This window comes from Salmo trutta, chromosome 4 (assembly GCF_901001165.1).
Source record: "Salmo trutta chromosome 4, fSalTru1.1, whole genome shotgun sequence".
In the NCBI taxonomy this organism is placed as follows: Eukaryota; Metazoa; Chordata; class Actinopteri; order Salmoniformes; family Salmonidae; genus Salmo; species Salmo trutta.
In genome coordinates, this window is record NC_042960.1 from 19,974,099 (window position 1) to 19,990,082 (window position 15,984).

Here is a 15,984-nt window from a genome sequence, read left to right on the forward strand (position 1 = left end):
ACAATGCAATACGCAGCGAGTGGGCTCAGCAGCATTTCATTGGCTAGGGCTATCATCCGCTGCTTCAGTGGAGCTAAATTGGGCCTAAGCTGTGTTAAAGCACAGGTCTGTGGAGTGTAATAGAGAGACGTTGAGAGAGAGAGAGAGTTTCCTCTGAGTGCCCGGACAGTGTCTCCTGAAGCAGAGAGAGATTACAGGTGTGTTGTCTTCAGAAAGAACCGCATCGTTTTTAAGAGCCAGTCAGTCATACAAAGGATCCTGCCATTGTTCCTCCGCTCTGTCACCAAAACACATTGCTTGGTGAGTAAAAGACCCAAAGAAAAGTTGGATGCGAACCTCTCACCTTGGTTTGGTTGCAGCCTGGATTGGAACCAACACTGTTCTCCCCTTCATTATTCTCGGCTCGCAGGAATTTTGATAATTCAATTAATTCTCATTATTGGGTGACATTTACCATTGGCGTGATTACAGCGGACTTAATCCGGGGGTTGTCGCCCCTGCGATTCTCTCTTAATTAACTTAACGCTTCCCCCGTAACTAAGGAAACGCCTGATTGGACAGCCAAGAGGATCAGCTGCTCTGCTGCTCTGTTTTGATAGGGATTGTGATGGTGACATTGGTGCGTCACACCATCAACTATGGAGAAGAAACAAAATATGACTTTGTTCGCAGAAGCTCAGACTCCATGTCAACCAACTCCACCATTGGTGCCATCGTGAGGCAGTAAGCAAATAGTAACCCGGAGCGAGCCAGGCGGGCCCCCTTCATTAGTGTAATCAATCAGATAGGGAGGACAATGTGACTAATACGCCCCCGTTGGGTGGTGGTGGCCCACGGCCAGTTTTGTCACAGGGCATCACACTCATTGTCCAACCAGCCCAATGCAATGCGTGGGTGGGTTTGGACCTGGAGGGCCAAGCATTCGGAGAGTGGACGAGTCAAGCTTTTGTCAAGATTTTCTTCCAAGTACCCCTTGGGAAAAGCTTGAAGGCTCCCCCTGAAGCATTAGCGTGCCCATGTTGTGGTCATTGTCTAACCAGCCCCTATTCATGGGTGATTGAGAACCTGGAGGGCGAAGCAATGGAAGGGTCAAGTTTTGCTACATTTTGTCCAAGGACCAGTGGGGAACTGTTCGAGGGCTCCCGGACATTTCAGTGTTCAGTGTTTTGGTGAGCACATGTGACATAGGCCTAGATGACGTTCTCAATGGCCCAAAGTGGGGTCAAAGTAGGACCCATCAAATGGTCTGAGGTGACCATAGCACTGCCCGCAGTCCTGATCTGATGGACAGTGGCAAGGGGGGAAAGATGAAACTAGGGCTGACATACTTACATACTATCTTAGGCCATATGAGATCATCTACCGCCTTTGCAAAAGCAACAATGTCCTAGTTTACCTTTTCTGTTTTTTATTCAACGTTTCACAACGTAATTTCTTGATATCCTGGTTACCTCTTACTTCTCAAAGGTTTTTGGTAATCACCCTCCCAGAACCCCATATCTTTCAATAATCAGGGATCGGGATCCATTGAAAAAGAGATGACAATCTCAATGGTTTTCACCTGGTTGAATAACCTAAACAATTGGTCAATTTCTAAACAGGAAGTAATGCTATTTATCACTATCACTGGGGACGTACTCTCATTGCGTCAGGAAACATTTCTGCCTTGTATCATTACTCCATGTGTCCAGTACCATATAAAGATTGTTTTGACAGTTTGCTCCAACCTGTTGCTTCGGGTCTTTCGTTTTCTTACTCCATTCTTTGATTAGGCTTGAACGTCTCATGCCTAAGGGATCTATATCACAATATCCAACCAGAGAACATAAGTGACAAAAGTTAATCAAATCAAATGTTATTTGTCACATGCTTCCTAAACAACAGGTGTAGACTAACAGTGAAATGCTTACTTATGGGTCCTTTTCCAACAATGCAGAGTTAAAGATAAAACAATTATAATTGAAATAGTGACGAGGAATAAATACACAGTGAATAACAAATAACAATAACGAGTAAAAAATAACATGGCTATATACAGGGAGTACCAGTACCGAGTTGAGGTGCAGGAGTATGAGGTCATACTCCTGTGCTGTACGTATAGGTAGGGGGTAAAGTGACTAGACAACAGGATAGATATTAGACTGAGCTGTAGTATGTGGAGCAGCAATGTACTGTATGTGGTGTGTATGATTGTATGTGTGGCTTGAGTATGCATGTGTGCACATGTTATGTGTGGGTGTGCACATAACATGGCTCTCTCCCCAATTGGTAGTTACAGCCTTGTCTCATCGCTGCAACTCCCGTACGTACTCAGGAGAGGGAAGGGTCGAGAGCCATGCGTCCTCCAAAACACGACCCTGCCAAACCGCACTGCTTCTTGACACACTCCTTGCTTAACCCGGAAGCCAGCCGCACCAATGTGTTGGAGGGAACACCGCACAGCTGGCGACCGAAGTCAGTGTGCATGCGCCCGGCCGTCACAAGGAGTTGGTAGAGCTGGGACCAGGACATCCCAGCCGGCCAGATCCTCCCCTAACCCGGACGACGCTGGGCCAATTGTGCACCGCCTCATGGGTCTCCCGGTCGCGTCTGGCTGTGACACAGCCTGGGATCAAACCCTGATCTGTAGTGACACCTCTAGCACTGCAATGCAGTACCCTAGACCGCTGTGCCACTCGGAAGTCCTTGATTAGGCATTTAGAGGTCTTATGGCTTGGAGGTATAAGCTGTTCAAGGTCCTTTTGGGGCCCTAGTGATGTACTGGGCTGCACTCACCACCCTATGTAGTGCCTTGCGGTCGGGTGCCTTGCATTTACCATGCCAAGTGTTGATGTAGCCAGTCAAGATGCTCTCGAAGGTGCAGCTGTAGAACATTTTGATGATCTGAGGGCCCATGCCAAATCTTTTCAGTTTCCTGAGGGGAAAGAGGCCATTGTGCCCTCTTCACAACTGTGTGGGTGTGTGTGGACCATGTTAATTCCTTAGTGAGGTGGACACAGAGGAACTTGCTCTCGACCCACTCCACTACAGCCCCATCGTTTCCTGAAGTCCACGATCAGCTCTATTGTCTTGCTGACATTGAGGGAGTGGTTGAGGAAAGCTGTGGACGAGGACTAAATTGACACTAGAGAGGTGCAAGAAGAATGGGTTCAACCGTCACCAATTCTCATTAAAGGGCCCTCATTAAAGGGCCCCTCCCTTCTCCCTATCTCTCGCTCTCTCTTTCTCTCTCCCCACCATTCCCCCATTTCCCTACTCAGAGCAATCACAACAAACTGACATCCTGCTCGGAATAACAACAAAGTCCATCCCTCAGGGCAAAGCTCTTCTCTACTGTTTTATCATGCATCTTGTAAATAACATATCATCTTCAGCTGTTGTTTCTCTCCCCCCCCCCCCCCCCGCAAAGAGACTTTTCCTCCGAGATGTGAGATCCCCTCCAGGGCACTGTGGCTTTGCTGCACTCCCCTTTGTCTTCTTAAATCAAGGTGTCCCAGTCTCCATGGTCCCATCTAATCTCCTGTGCCTACATCTCTTTGTCAAAGAGCAATGCCGGCTGCTTTTTATTCATTCCCTTTACCGTTACTTGTAAGCATATGTCGCTTTGAGCCTTGAGCTATCTAGAACCTGAACGGGTTCTTCAGCTGCCCCCCATAGAGGAACCCTTTGGAGAACCCTTTTTGGTTCCAGCTAGAACCCTTTCCTCAGAGGGTTCTACATGGAATCCAAAGGAGTTGTTAAAAAAGTGTTCTATGAGAGAGAGAGAGAGAGAGAGAGAGAGAGAGAGAGAGAGAGAGAGAGAGAGAGAGAGAGAGAGAGAGAGAGAGAGAGATGTATCAATATTTAAATGTCTGTATGTTATTTATCCCTGATTCTATTCTCTATTCAAAGATATTTCGATTTAGCGAGGTATAGATACATATATTACCCCCTCTCCCCCAGCCAACTGTTGCAGAGAGCTGATAAGAGGCAACTTGAGTAATGAGATTGTTTCTGCTTGGCAGGAGCGAAAGTACCCCTATTTTCCACCTGAATCGGGTAATCTGCAGCTAAACAGCGTTTTTCACTAACACATCTACCGGCAAAGTAGTAATCGTCCTAGTGACTTAAAAAAAGAATGATAAAAGAGAGAGACAAAACATAAACAACAATCAGGAAGACTAACAGACTGATAATCCTGGGAGGAAATCACAGATGAACTTTCCGCCACTGCACTCCGCAGTCTTTTTTTGTGTCTACCTGAAAATAGCAGCTAGGCCGCTATCGGAAATATCAGGCTGTGTCTATGGTTGGGGGAGTGTGCGAGTGTGTGTATTGTTTGTGTCTGTGTGTGTATGTGTTTGTGTGTATAATGGTTGTGCTTGCCTGTGTGTGTGTGTGTGTGTGTGTGTGTGTGTGTGTATAGTGGCGGTAAAGCACAACACAGAAGCCCTGGATGAGTCAGCGAAAGGAGCACACTGTTCTCTCCCAGTCTAAATGATGTACGACATGGTCGTCCGTGGGTGGGATGGAAGGCAGGGGGCGAATTCCATTACACCTTGGTAAAGAGAGACAAAAGGAGAGATAAAATGTAAGAAAAGAGGAGGAGAAGGTGCAATAAGCAACAGGTCTGGGCTCCGCGTGGGCGAGACACACACAGAGAGACAGAGAGACACACACACACCTCTCAACATGTAGCTGGTGCTTGGGGCATTGGTCTCTGCGGCATGGCATTTTTTTTGTCCCAGCGTGGAGATGATTGCAGCTCTGAACACACAAGCCCTGTTGTGACTCAGTGTAAAGAGGTTGACAAGTCCCGACACTCGGTGTGGGCATGCGTCCCAAATGGCACCCTAATCCCTACATAGTGCGTTACTCTGGGCCCCGGTCAAAAGTAGTGCACTATTGTAGGGGAAAGGGTGGCATTTGGGATGCAGGGCAAAGAACTTTCCTCCTAGATTTCCTTTTCCATTTGTGTCTAGTCATTTCTCCTTGGTTGTTTGTGTAGGCTGTGATAGGCTGGGATATGTCCTCCAGACTATTTGTTGTGCTGTTGGCTTTAGTTTACCGACCAGAAATCTTTCTGTCTTTGCCACGTCAATAGCCAGCAAATGGTCATATGATGATAAAGTGTACTTCCGTTCCCGGAATACTTCAAACATAGGTACGGTGTAAAAGTTGAGCCTGCCAATATCTGAGTGCACATACACTGATTCATACCTGGCCAGTGTAACTCAGACACCTTTTTTAGTCTTTAACCTGGGCTGTTGAAGTTGAAACACCCCAGTGAAGACAGCAATTGGACATATCCCAACTGGAATTTCTTTCTGCCACATGGTCTTAAAGGGATACTTCAGGATTTTGGCTATGGTAGTTTTTTAAAGGTAGTTTTGCGAGCCAATGCTAACTAGAATTAGCACAATGACTGGAAGTCTATGGGCAACTACTAGCATGCTACAAGATACCCACAAACTTCCAGTCATTGCGCTAATGCTAGTTAGCATTGGCTTGTGAAACTACCTCTAACTTCCTTCCTCTAACTACTGGATACAGAGACATAAAAATTGTATCCACAAGTTCATCTGACTCTGGGGAAGTAGATAAAGGGCCTCATTGCCAAATCCCAAAGTATCTCTTTAAACTAGACCACAAACTGCTATACAGACTTAAACTGTTAAATGTAACTGATAAAATGAGTCCCTTGGGGAATCAGGCCTTCGGTATTTGGGTTCTGGAGGCGCCAACCAGTGAATGTGAATGTAGGCCAGGGCTTGTAAAGGAGGCAGGGTAGTATTAGAGGTAGCTGAGAGAGAGTGTCATTAATAATATAAACATAGCCACTACCGTCCTGCTGTCTCACAAGTCCTTTTTCTCTCCCCTATTTTCTGCCTCTGACCCTCATTCTCTCTCTTTCCTCCACGTCTTCTGTTTCTCACATTCTCTCTCTATCTTTATTCTCTCTCTCTCTCTCCCTCCCTCCCTCCCTCCCTCCCTCCCTGCCTGTGTAAAGTAGGTTATGTGTAGCAATGACACAGGCTCCACCAATATCCCCCATCCCGTCTTTATTATGCATAGTTTGACAAACAGCCTGTCACCCTGCCCCCTGTCCAGGCTCTGAACGCAACTCACTGTTACCATTCGCTTGCTTCTGCAACTAAAGCCTCCAAAACAGACATTTTTAGTTTCGTTATGTGTCCTAAGGCAGGACACTTCTGCTGGCTGCTTTTTGGGGGATGTTTTTTGTTTTACATGTTTTTTGTTCATTTTCAAATCAGATCCATCTGAGTTAATGTAGCTCAGCTCATGGGCAGCGGGCTGCGGTGGCGGCCTCTGTTGAACCGTGATGCGAGTGACTTCAATCGCTTCTGTAAATATTCTGTGTCCATGAATAAATCGGGGATATGTAAAAAATAAATAAAACAACAGTGTCACCCCGAGCAAGGCTAACAGAGCGGCTCCACGTTGTGCAACGCTGAAACGTATGAAAGACAGTACCCCTCTGATTACAGCCAGTTTCATCCAGGCTATCTCTAGCTCTACTGATGCTGGGCATTCCCATTCTTCCCTCCATCCCCCGCTCCTCTCTCCCACATTGAAGAAAACGAGATAAGGCAAACTTTAATGAACACCTGTATTACCGGAACGAATTCCATCACCTTTTCGCGCGGCTGGCATGTTCATTCGATACAAACTATGTAAACGCAATCATTTCTTTCTCCCCAATTGGTAGTAGTTACGGTCTTGTCTGATCGCTGCAACTCCCATACGGACTCGGGAGAGGCGAAGGTCGAGAGCCATGCATCCTCCGAAACCCAACCCAACCCAACCCAACCCAACCCAGAAGCCAGCCGCACCAATGTGTCGGAGGAAACACCGTACACCTGGCGACCTGGTCAACGTGCACTGCGCCTGGCCCGCCACAGGAGTCGCTAGTGCGCGATGAGACAAGGACATCCCTGCCGGCCAAACCCACCCTAACCCGGACGACGCTGGACTAATTGTGCGCTGCCCCACGTGCCTCCCGGTTGTGGCCGGCTGTGACAGAGCCTGGACTCGAACCCAGAATCTCTAGTGGCACAGCTAGCACTGCAGTGCCTTAGACCACTGCACCACTCGGGAGGCCCTTAGCCCCATTCTTAAGGCTCACTGTCTTGGTAATGTCTTCCCAAAGCCAATGGATTGTGCTTACCAAGCCTGTGACTCTTAATAACATTCAAGATGAGATTAAATGTAACCTTTATTTAACTAGGCAAGTCAGTTAAGAACAAATTCTTATTTACAATGACGGCCTACTCCAGCCAAACCCAAATGACACTGGGCCAACTGTGAGCCACCCATCGGGACTCCCAATCCCGGCCGGATGTGATGCAGCCTGGATTTGAACCAGGGACTGCTGTGATGCCTCTTGCACTGAGATGCAGTGCCTTAGACCGCTGCGCCACTCGGGAGCATTAAGGCAGAGAAAACAGTGATAATGGTGGAGCATTATGGGCAGGATGGCGATGGCTATGATTCTATGACTTTCGACACTCCAGGTCTAATACCATCTGTGTTGTTGCTCTCGTTCTCGCACACACAGAGCAGTGGCCTGGAATGGGTGTCCCACTCATAGGGCTGGGTTGCCACTTCAGGGTTTCAGACAAAGCCATCAGCTCGATGTCGCTCTGTCTGTGTGCGTGTGGAAGTCGCTCCGGATAAGAGATGGTAAATGGATAAAATGTAAGTGTGTGTGTGTGTGTGTGTGTGTGTGTGTGTGTGTGTGTGTGTGTGTGTGTGCTCTGTGTCTCACGTCAATGTGATAGCACCCTGCTGTCCTTTAGAATAGGCTTCGGTTGCTAGACTCAACGCTTTGTGGAAAATAGATGCCGCCTAGCTGCGACAGGAACAAATTAGGCCCTCGCAAAGCAGTTGAAGACAGTAGTCATTGAACGGCACTGTATTTTGCATTCAACTAGGCCCGACTGGAACTGTTTTCAACCATAATGCGCATTACAACCGATATACACACACACACACACACACACACACACACACACACACACACACACACACACACACACACACACACACACACACACAGACACACACAGCTAAGGTATTTAGGGCCTGGCCCGTGTGTAACTCTTAGCCACCTCTTTACTAATAAACGCTGCCTACCCGGCGTGACTTCTCCCTCTTAAAAACCCCACCTCACCGCAAACTGCTGCCGAATGGGATATTGAAATTGTACGTCCGTAAAACGTAAAACGTAATACCTCCGCCATCAATATGGTAATTTTTTATCTTACCTGCTGTACAGATCATAAAAAAGTCTATTTTGCAGCTACTTCCATTAATAAAAGCCGGGGGATTCGCCTCATGGCCCCTGTGTTTCTTCACTCTTCACTCTGTGCTTAAAGGCCCCTTAAAGCAGACGGGAGGGGGGGTAAGGGTCTGGTACTAGGACCCTAAAGCTAAGCTTGAAGGTGACATTTCCTCCACTCTCAGCCTCTGGCTCTACCACCTAGCGTTGACAGATTGCACTGAGCCGTCTGCCACCACGGTCCTCGCTGCCAAATGTGATCGCTAGCTCTTTGTTAGGCTTTGTTCCACTCCATCTTCTGATCAACTCCATCCCTCCTGCTGTTGTAGCGCTCTCTGTTTCTATCATTCCATCGATCGTTTGATCTTTCTCCCTTTCTTTCTTTCTGTCTTCCTTTTCTCACTCTCTCTCTCTCTCTCTCTCTCTCTCTCTCTCTCTCTCTCTCTCTCTCCCCCCCTGAGAGAGAGTGTCATTAATAATATGAAATGGACCACTGATGTCTTACAGGTCCTCTCGCTCCCCCTCTTTCTCTATCTCTCTTCCCCTCTCTCTCTCTGTGGCTCTATTTGTCCCATATTCTCTCTCGTTGGGAGACGACGACTTTGGTCATGGGTCACTCTGACATGACATTGAGAGCTCAGATATTGCTATGTGTAATATTATAGTCATTATGAAGACCAGAGTGGTGTGTATGAGTCTGTGTACCCCAGACATAAGCCTTTGTTACCAATAGTACATCCCAGGGACAGCCCGTTCCAAACAAACAGCTGCGAATGTAACTCGTGGGTGACAGCAGAACCATAGCTTAATCTCTCTCTCTCTCTCTCTCTCTCTCTCTCTCTCTCTCTCTCTCTCTCTCTCTCTCTCATATATACGTCTTTCTCAGAAGTGCTAACATGCATTTCCATGTGTTCGTCATTCTTATAAGCAATCTAGCCCAACAGGGCTTACATTACATTCGGTATCCAACACTTAACCCTTGGGTAATAAGATAAAGGAGTGACATGCTCCACTCTGAATGTTATACAGTCTCTTTGGGTGCAAAGTTCAAAAGTGCAATATCATTCAAAAGTTGACCCTTGGTTAGCCCGTTTCTGACCTCCCTCTCTCCTTTCCTCCCGGTCAGAACAAGATCATCCTGGACCCGCTGACGTTCAGCGAGGCGCGTTTCCGCCCCTCCCTGGAGGAGCGCCTGGAGAGCATCATCAGCGGCGCCGCCCTCATGGCCGACTCGTCCTGCACCCGCGACGACCGCCGCGAGCGCATCGTGGCTGAGTGCAACGCCGTCCGGCAGGCCCTGCAAGACCTGCTGAGCGAGTACATGAACAATGTGAGTACCCCTCGAAGAGGATTTTGGGCTTACCGCATATAAACACACACACACACGCACAATCACATGTGCGTGCATACACACACTCAAACACAAACGCACCTTTCCTCAGATACACAAGCTGCTACAGTTTGTACCACTCGTGTTCTCTCCTTTCTACGTCTTGTTAAAAAATTCACTGCAACCACACTCACTCACTCACTCACTCACTCACTCACTCACTCACTCCCTCACACACTCACTCACTCACTCACTCACTCACTCACTCACTCACTCACTCACTCACTCACTCACTCACACACACACACACACACACACACACACACACACACACACCACAGCTCCACTCCCTTCCACACATTGCCCCATCTATTCTTCTTTCAGCTCCAAACAATTCCCCACTCTCCCTTTTACCACTAACTTGCACACTTGTCTGGTTTTACTCTGTTGAAATCCATCCTCTCTATTCTACAGTGTGATAGTGGACTGTAATGTGATATGCACAGCGTGACACGAGAGACACGAATGCCATTTTGGCTCCCAGTGGCATTCCTCACTATAAATCTCCTCAGTCCATAACCCCCCCCCCCACCGCAGAGCAGTTACCGACCCCCTGGTCGGGCCGCTAGATAACCCCCTAATGGCCTTGACTCTGGAGGTGAGTTACTGCAGTGAAGGAAGGCTGGCCGCAGCCGTGGCGCATTCATGTGTTTCACTCACTGTACCAGGTTATTGTGTGCTTTGCTGTGCTCAGCGTCCATAGACTTCATTGCAACCAGAGCCGAAATGGTGGCTCTATCGTGTCATTTCGGCCTTGTGTTGGGTTGGCCTACAGGGCTTAGTTTTGTGACTGGGTGGCCATTTTGGATACATTAAGGGGATCATGAATGAAGTTTCGGTGGTGGTGGTGGTGCAATTAGTTGTCAGTTACTACTTAAAGGGCCCTATTCCTTGAGGAAGGTCCCTCTGATTTTTCTTTCTCTTTATGGCCTCCTCCTCTTTCTCTCTCTCTGTCAGCTTCTGTAGTCATTAGCAGTAGCAGAGAGCTCGGGCTCAGAGGCTTTTGAATCCCTTGTTGATCCTAAGTAGCTCATCAGCACTACCATCGTCCCCTGGGCCCAACTAGTGCATTTACCAAAGCAATGGCCACCCACAGTCTCACAGTGGAAACACAGGCATGGGGACAACAAATAAGTGTTCTGCGTTGCCTCCATTCTGTCTGTGACAGTTGGAAGGATAGTTCATGGGCGGCAGGTAGCCTAGTGGTTAGATAGGCGAGCTAACAATCGGAAGGTTGCAAATTCTAATCCCGGGTCTGATGGGAAACATCTGGCGGGAAGTGAGCTGGCAACCGGAGGGTTGTTGTTATCAAATCCTAGATGCCATCGACTGCCGTTGTGCCCTTGAGCAAGGCACTTAACCACCCCATGACAGCTGCTCCACAGGTGCTGAAGTAGGGTATGCTCCCTTTGTGTCTTCCAGCAGGGTTGCGATAAAGCGGAAGTCTAATTTCTATTGGACCTGGTGTATAATTTCCATTGGACCTGGTGTATAATTTCCATTGGACCTGGGGTATAATTCCCATTGGACCTGGTATATGATTTCCATTGGACCTGGTGTATAATTTGACAAAGGAAGTGATCTTAAACTTACACTTAATTTTGATACATTTACATTTTTACATTTTAGTCATTTAGCAGACACTCTTATCCAGAGCGACTTACAGTAGTGAATGCATACATTTCATACATTTTTCTCCATACTGGTCCCCCGTGGGAATCGAACCTACAACCCTGGTGTTGCAAACACCATGCTCTACCAACTGAGCCAGTCCTCTACAGATGATTTCAGATGTGTAAACGATCAATTCCAGCTCTTTTTAAATGCCACAGTGTTTTAGGGTTAAGGTTAAGGGTTACTTTTAAGTTTGTGGTTAGGATAAGGGTTAGGCTAGGGTTAGGGCGAGGAATAGGATTACTCGATAGTTAGTCAACATGTTGTTGACAGTTAGTTGAACATCTACCGAATTACAAACAATCTATTTAGGACTATCCAAATACATTGATACCAAAAAAAGGTGAGCTATAGCAAATGGACTCTGTGACAAAAAATCTTTGATTTTGTGTTGTGGTGACAACAAGTTGTGTTTGAAACACATGCATATTTACTGTATTTATCAATTTGTCATTTTCACTTACTATTTTCAACACTGTGAATATAAATGATATCTATGAGCGGGACAGCCCTCGGAAATAATTCAGATGTTCCTGAACGACTAAAAGATTAAGTATTTGATACATTTCACCAATTTAGCGAGGAACTGAAGGAATTGTCCAGTCCATTGTCCACTGTCCCCCCCCCTCTCCCTCTCCCACTCACAAGCTCCGCCACAGTTATGACTGAGGTTGCCTCACACTCGGTTGGCTAAATAGTGTGAAGATGTGGTAGCATTTTACTTTTTGTTTCTCTCTCTCGTCTGTGGTAAGAGGTCTTTTTAGTCACCTCAGCTGTAGTCTTCCTAACCGAAAGTCATGAAACGAATGAAGTGAAACAGCAATATTTTAGCTAAAGCTGCTTTTGCATCGACGGGCAGAGGGCATGTCGGTGTTTCATAAATGAGTACATAGGTTTGATATTTTAGGCTAACAAACAGTGGAAGCTGAAACGTTAAACTGTTATAGACCTATATCCATCCTGCCCTGCCTTTCTAAAGTTTTCGAAAGCCAAGTTAACAAACAGATCACTGACCATTTTGAATCCCACCGTATCTTCTCCGCTATGCAATCTGGTTTCCGAGCTGGTCATGGGTGCACCTCAGCCACGCCCAAGGTCCTAAACGATAACATAACCGTCATCGATAAAAGACAGTATAGTGCAGCCGTCTTCATCGACTTGGCCAAGGCTTTCGACTCTGTCAATCACCGCATTCTTATCGGCGGACTCAACAGCCTTGGTTTCTCAAATGACTGCCTCGCCTGGTTCACCAACTACTTCTCAGATAGAGTTCAGTGTGTCAAATCGGAGGGCCTGTTGTCCGGACCTCTCTATGGGGGTGCCACAGGGTTCAATTCTCGGGCCGACTCTTTTCTCTGTATATATCAGTGATGTCGCTCTTGCTGCTGGTGATTCGTTGATCCACCTCTACGCAGATGACACCATTCTGTATACTTCTGTCCCTTCTTTGGACACTGGGTTAATAAGCCTCCAGACGAGCTTCAATGCCATACAACACTCCTTCCGTGGCCTCCAACTGCTCTTAAATGCTAGTAATACTAAATGCATGCTCTTCAACCGATCACTGCCCACACCCACCCGCCCGACTAGCATCACTACCCTGGACGGTTCTGACTTAGAATATGTGGACAACTACAAATACCTAGGTGTCTGGTTAGACTGTAAACTCTCCTTCTGGACTCACATTAAGCATCTCCAATCAAAAATGTAATCTAGAATCGGCTTCCTATTTCGCAACAAAGCCTCCTTCACTCATGCTGCTAAACATACCTTCGTAAAACTGACTATCCTACCGATCCTTGACTTCGGCGATGTCATTTACAAAATAGCCTCCAACACTCTACTCAGCAAATTGGATGTAGTCTATCACAGTGCCATCCGTTTTGTCACCAAAGCCCCATATACTACCCACCACTGCGACCTGTATGCTCTCATTGGCTGGCCCTCGCTTCATATTCGTCGCCAAACCCATTGACTCCAGGTCATCTATAAGTCTTTGCTAGGTAAAGCCCCGCCTTATCTCAGCTCACTGGTCACCACAGCAACACCCACCCATAGCATGAACTCCAGCAGGTATATTTCACTGGTCATCCCCAAAGCCAACTCCCCCTTTGGCCGCCTTTCCTTCCAGTTCTCTGCTGACAATGACTGGAACAAATTGCAGAAATTACTGAAGCTGGAGACTTATATCTCCCTCACTAACTTTAAGCATCAGCTGTCAGAGCAGCTTACCGGTCACTGCACCTGTACACAGCCCATCTGTAAATAGCCCATCCAACTACCTCATCCCCATATTGTTATTTATTTTTGCTCTTTTGCACCCCAGTATCTTTACTTGCACATCATCATCTGCACATCTATCACTCCAGTGTTAATGCGAAATTGTAATTATTTTTGCCACTATGGTCTATTTATTGCCTTACCTCCCTAATCTTAATACATTTGCACACACTGTATATCGATTTTTCTATTGTGTTATTGACTGTACGTTTGTTTATCCCATGTGTAACTCTGTGTTGTTGTTTTTGTCGCACTGCTTTGCTTTATCTTGGCCAGGTCGCAGTTGTAAATGGGAACTAAAGGTGAAATAAAATAAATAAACAAATATGGCACATCTCTGATAGTGTGTCCTGTTGTTTGGTTTTGGTAATAGCTGTGGTATTGAAAGCTAGACTACAGCCATTACCTGTCAGGTTTTCATTCCTGGGGTCTATTAAGGCTTTAAACACTTGTTTCTAGACAGGCTCAATCAAATGCTCAAACTATTTGAAATAAATACAGGTACTATTTGTACCTAAGAGCCAAACTGTAGAAGCACAGACACAGTTGTATATATACATTGAGTCTACAAAACATTAGTAAAACCTAATCTTTTCATAATGTCACTTGTTAAATCCACTTCAATCAGTGTATATACAGGGGAGGAGACACATTAAAGAAGTGTTTTTAAGCCTTGAGACGATTGAGACAAGGATTGTGTATGTGTGCCATTCAGAAGGTGAATGGGGAAGACAAAATATTTAAGTACCTTTGAACAGGCTATGGTATTAGGTGCCAGGTGCACCGGTTTAATATAGACAAAACACAAAATAATATAGACAAAACACACAATAATACAGCCAAAACACACAATAATACAGCCAAAACACACACTAATACAGCCAAAACACACAATAATACAGCCAAAACACACAATAATACAGCCAAAACACACAATAATACAGACAAAACACACAATAATACAGACAAAACACACAATAATATAGACAAAACACACAATAATACAGCCAAAACACACACTAATACAGCCAAAACACACAATAATACAGCCAAAACACACAATAATACAGACAAAACACACAATAATACAGACAAAACACACAATAATACAGACAAAACACACAATAATATAGACAAAACACACAATAATATAGACAAAACACCCAATAATATAGACAAAACACCCAATAATGTAGACAAAACACACAATAATACAGACAAAACACACAATAATACAGACAAAACACCCAATAATGTAGACAAAACACACAATAATATAAACAACACACACAATAATACAGACAACACACCCAATAATATCAGACAAAAGACACAATAATATAGACAAAAGACACAATAATATAGACAGACACAATAATATAGACAAAACACACAATTATACAGACAAAACACCCAATAATAGACAAAACACCCAATAATATAGACACAACAGACAATAATATAGACAAAACACACAATAATGCAGACAAAACACACAATATTACAAACAAAACACACAATAATACCAGACAAAACCCATAATAAGACAGACAAAACACACAGTAATATATACAAAGCACACAATAAGACACAAAAACACACACAAATGAAGGTGCATAGGAGCTGGGCTGTAATATGTACTACTACCACCAGTTCACATTGTGTTGTGACTACAGTGAAGCAATAATCTAATGAGGAGCTGTATCTAATACCCCCCCAGTTAGATACCAGACTAGTATGTAGAAGACCTACAGACACAGGCAACACACACATTAGATTAGTCTGGGGAGTAGCCAGTGATTATCACGCAGGGCCACTGCCACAAACAGAATTGATACTGTAAGGGGTCAATACAGAGTGGACTTGCCAATGGCTTAGTGGCCACAAATGACACCTGTTCCGGAGCCCATCGACGCGAAAAGAGAGGAGAGGAGCGAGGGAAGGAAGGAAGGAGAGCATAAGCCGTCACACACAGGAGATCTGCAGGATTATGTTCTTAAAGGCCTTCATTTGAGTCAGCAGCTTGAAAAAAAAGCAAATGTCAGACAGGTTGAAGGAAGGGCAGATGTACTGTAGCCTAAGCTCGACGAAGGGGAAAAATGACTCTAAAACTTTTGTTTCATTACTTCCTCGGAAAACTCAGTGCACTACAGATGTAGGATCTTAATTTGAGCCAAGTTGCTACAGCAGGAAAATAATCCTTCAGCAACAGGAAATGCAAATTATTATGTGGATTATAATTAATGGACATTTTGTAGGGGTTGATATATTTTTTGTAATGGAAAATCAAATCTGAAATGTCAAAGTGTAAATTACAAACTTCAGAAGCCATTTTTAAACCTGCATTGCGGGATGGTCA

General features: G+C 45.5%; 1 protein-coding gene across 1 annotated transcript in view; it reads left to right on the plus strand.

Moving 5' to 3' along the window:
* Window positions 1-15,984, plus strand: part of LOC115192023 (catenin alpha-2) — a 661,748-nt gene that overhangs the window by 209,986 nt on the left and 435,778 nt on the right. Inside the window, exon 7 of the mRNA XM_029750111.1 lies at window positions 9,408-9,611. Within this exon, the coding sequence (XP_029605971.1) occupies window positions 9,408-9,611 (204 nt within the window). The remainder of the gene's footprint in view (window positions 1-9,407; window positions 9,612-15,984) is intronic.